Genomic DNA, 2,615 nt, shown 5'->3' on the forward strand with positions numbered 1-2,615 from the left:
ATGTACATGTTAGTCCACCTGACCCAAAATGTTCTCCATAAGGAAGAAAAATGAGTATGTGCAAATGCATGATGGTGCAGAGTGGTGGCAACTTTTATATGCATTAAGGTCTATGGTGGTTCAAATTTTCAATGATGGTAAATGTATCATTTTTAATAAAATTCTATAATGAATTGTTGAAATACTGTTTTTTTTGTTTATTGTTGTCATCTGCTGTACTCTTTTAAGGAAGTCTTTCTAAAAATCTCCATTGTTTGGCATATAACTTGGTTTATAATATAGTACATTGCAATTTCTTATTCCTGTCATGCTAGAAACACAAATCATGTGCAGAAAGAAACCACCCTTGATTCCCTTTGTCATCACAATGCTTTGTGCCTAATATGCATTTAATTTAAACATTTAGAAAATATAAACGTAGAGAGAAGTACTTTAAAAGTTTCAAGTAGTTACTTTTGTTCTTACACATATTAAGACTCTCCCTCTCTTTCATTAATGTGCCACATGTTGATATTGATGTGTTTCACAAAAGTGGGATTGTTCAGGGGTCAGCAACACTTAGCAGTGGCCTTTATTGTTCCCTGTTCAAATGAAGAAAATTTACATTTATGCGAGTGCAGGAAAGAAAGTGTCCTTGGCCTTCACTTTTATTTGTTTCAACATAGGTGAACAAAATAATTGCTTTTTCATTCTCCTCTCGATAGAAGATGCATTTAACGTCTTACCATGTCTGTTATTGAGGGCAGACACCTCCTTCCAATTAGTAATATGACCACACATTGAGCTGAGAACTGAGATATCAATACCATATTATATTTCAGGTGTAAGCTTGTTCAGGAATTTACCTTTCCTTAACTCCTCCAGAAAATCAAGACATCCATCCCTTCCCCCATATTTCATATCAGCTTCAGCTTGATGGACACTGATAAAAATGCCCCAGACTTCCTCTTCCTCAGTTATGGGAATGAATTAAAGTAATGCTTAGAAGAGAAGTTAACATGGATGAAAATGACATACATGTATCTATTTATTTATGAACTGTGAGAATTGAAAACATGTGCTTAGCAATCTTTATGCCTGCATTTCCCAAATGACTAAGAATGAACTGATAAGGGAAATGGGTTATTAAAATAAGGAGACACATTTATGTGAATTAGACTGTATCTTCTGTGGGTAAACATTAGACATATGTCAGTAACTAAGTAATATTTGGACAGAATTTCAGTGGAAAGCAATGTTATTATCTGTGCTCCATTAATGGTGCTGTCTTTTATGTGCCAGTGTGGAGGGACCTGGTGCCACCAGCATCCCCTCACGATGGAATGAAGAGTAACAAAGATATACAGGTACACAGTGAGGATGGTTGACAACAGCATTTTTAATATATAAGACTCTAATAGAGAGATTATAGAAACACATTTAATATATAATAGTGAACTTTAGTGTACTTACTGTGAAAATAGCACATTTATTTAGAGGGAGTTTATGCCCAAAGTTCTTACTGATGTTGTGAAATAGATCCATTTCCTTCTCTTGCAGTAATTGTTACCAAGAAAAGCAAAAGTACCAACCATTTTCCTTGATTCCTTATCAAAAGTCTTTTCCTTTGAATTGATAATTCTCAGAGTCATCTAGAATGTCACATTAGTAAAATATTCTAGAAAAACGTGAGAGTCTTTGTATTGTGAAGTGTCTACATTTGCCTGCATTCATGTCTCGTGCACATGGCCTGTCGTTCAATTCTCCACGTGCCCTCCTCGTAAGTACAGTGACATATGGTGCATTCATCAGTCTTCACCTCTCTGCCAGCTGGGATGACAGCAGTTTCTGCAAAGCAGTTGGGGCCTGAAATGCAGAAAAATGTTTTATACTACGCGTGTGCATAAATGTAGACTGTATACAGTTAGGTAATTAGCAGTATGGCACATTTCATTCACTCGTAGGAAGAAAGTTAGAAAGGATACAGGCACCAATATGAAGTGCTTCTACTTTTTCCTGACATGAAATCCATGTTATTTAAACTTATTTATGACAAACACTATTATTTTCATAAGTAGACTCTTCCATTGGGACTTTTTCAGATGCCTACTACAGAAGTCAGTAGATTTAACTCATGATAAGTAGAATTTTTTTTTTCAACGTGAACCATGCTTTAATGTGGAACATAAAAATAAAAAGCAAACATGATACCCTTTTACAGCAATATTTTAAAATTTGGTGGTATTCTGTGGCATTTATTAACATCAACATCATAATCACCTGAACAAATAGACTGACTCAAATTAAGTTTTACAAAATATTTTATATTTGTATTTTATGTGTATGAGTGTATTGCCTGCAAGTATGTAAGTGCACCCCTGCCATGAAATGCCCACTGAAATCAGAAAAAGGTGTTAGATCCGCTGGAACTGGAGTTATGAATGGTTGTTAGCCATCATGTGGATGCTGAGAAACAAACTCGTGTCCTCTGTGAGAGCAGCTGGTGCTCTTACCAACTGAGCCATCTCTCCAATCCCTTAAGTTTTTTTTTTTAAATTATTTAATAACCACATGATTAGAAGCATTTCATTACAGCATTAACATATTCAATAACAATTTCCAGAGCAAAGATGCTT

The 2,615-nt window shown here is 35.1% G+C and overlaps 1 protein-coding gene across 1 annotated transcript in view; it reads right to left on the reverse strand.

Annotated features, from left to right (window-relative positions):
- Positions 1 to 1,397: 1,397 nt before the first annotated feature.
- The window catches only part of Vwc2 (von Willebrand factor C domain containing 2), a 152,520-nt gene continuing 151,302 nt past the window's right edge, over positions 1,398 to 2,615 (reverse strand). The window contains exon 3 of the mRNA XM_008849276.2: positions 1,398 to 1,845. Within this exon, the coding sequence (XP_008847498.1) occupies positions 1,694 to 1,845 (152 nt within the window). The 3' untranslated portion in view covers positions 1,398 to 1,693. The remainder of the gene's footprint in view (positions 1,846 to 2,615) is intronic.

Source organism: Nannospalax galili, unplaced genomic scaffold (genome assembly GCF_000622305.1).
Source record: "Nannospalax galili isolate Female #2095 unplaced genomic scaffold, S.galili_v1.0 scaffold304, whole genome shotgun sequence".
NCBI classification, from domain to species: Eukaryota; Metazoa; Chordata; class Mammalia; order Rodentia; family Spalacidae; genus Nannospalax; species Nannospalax galili.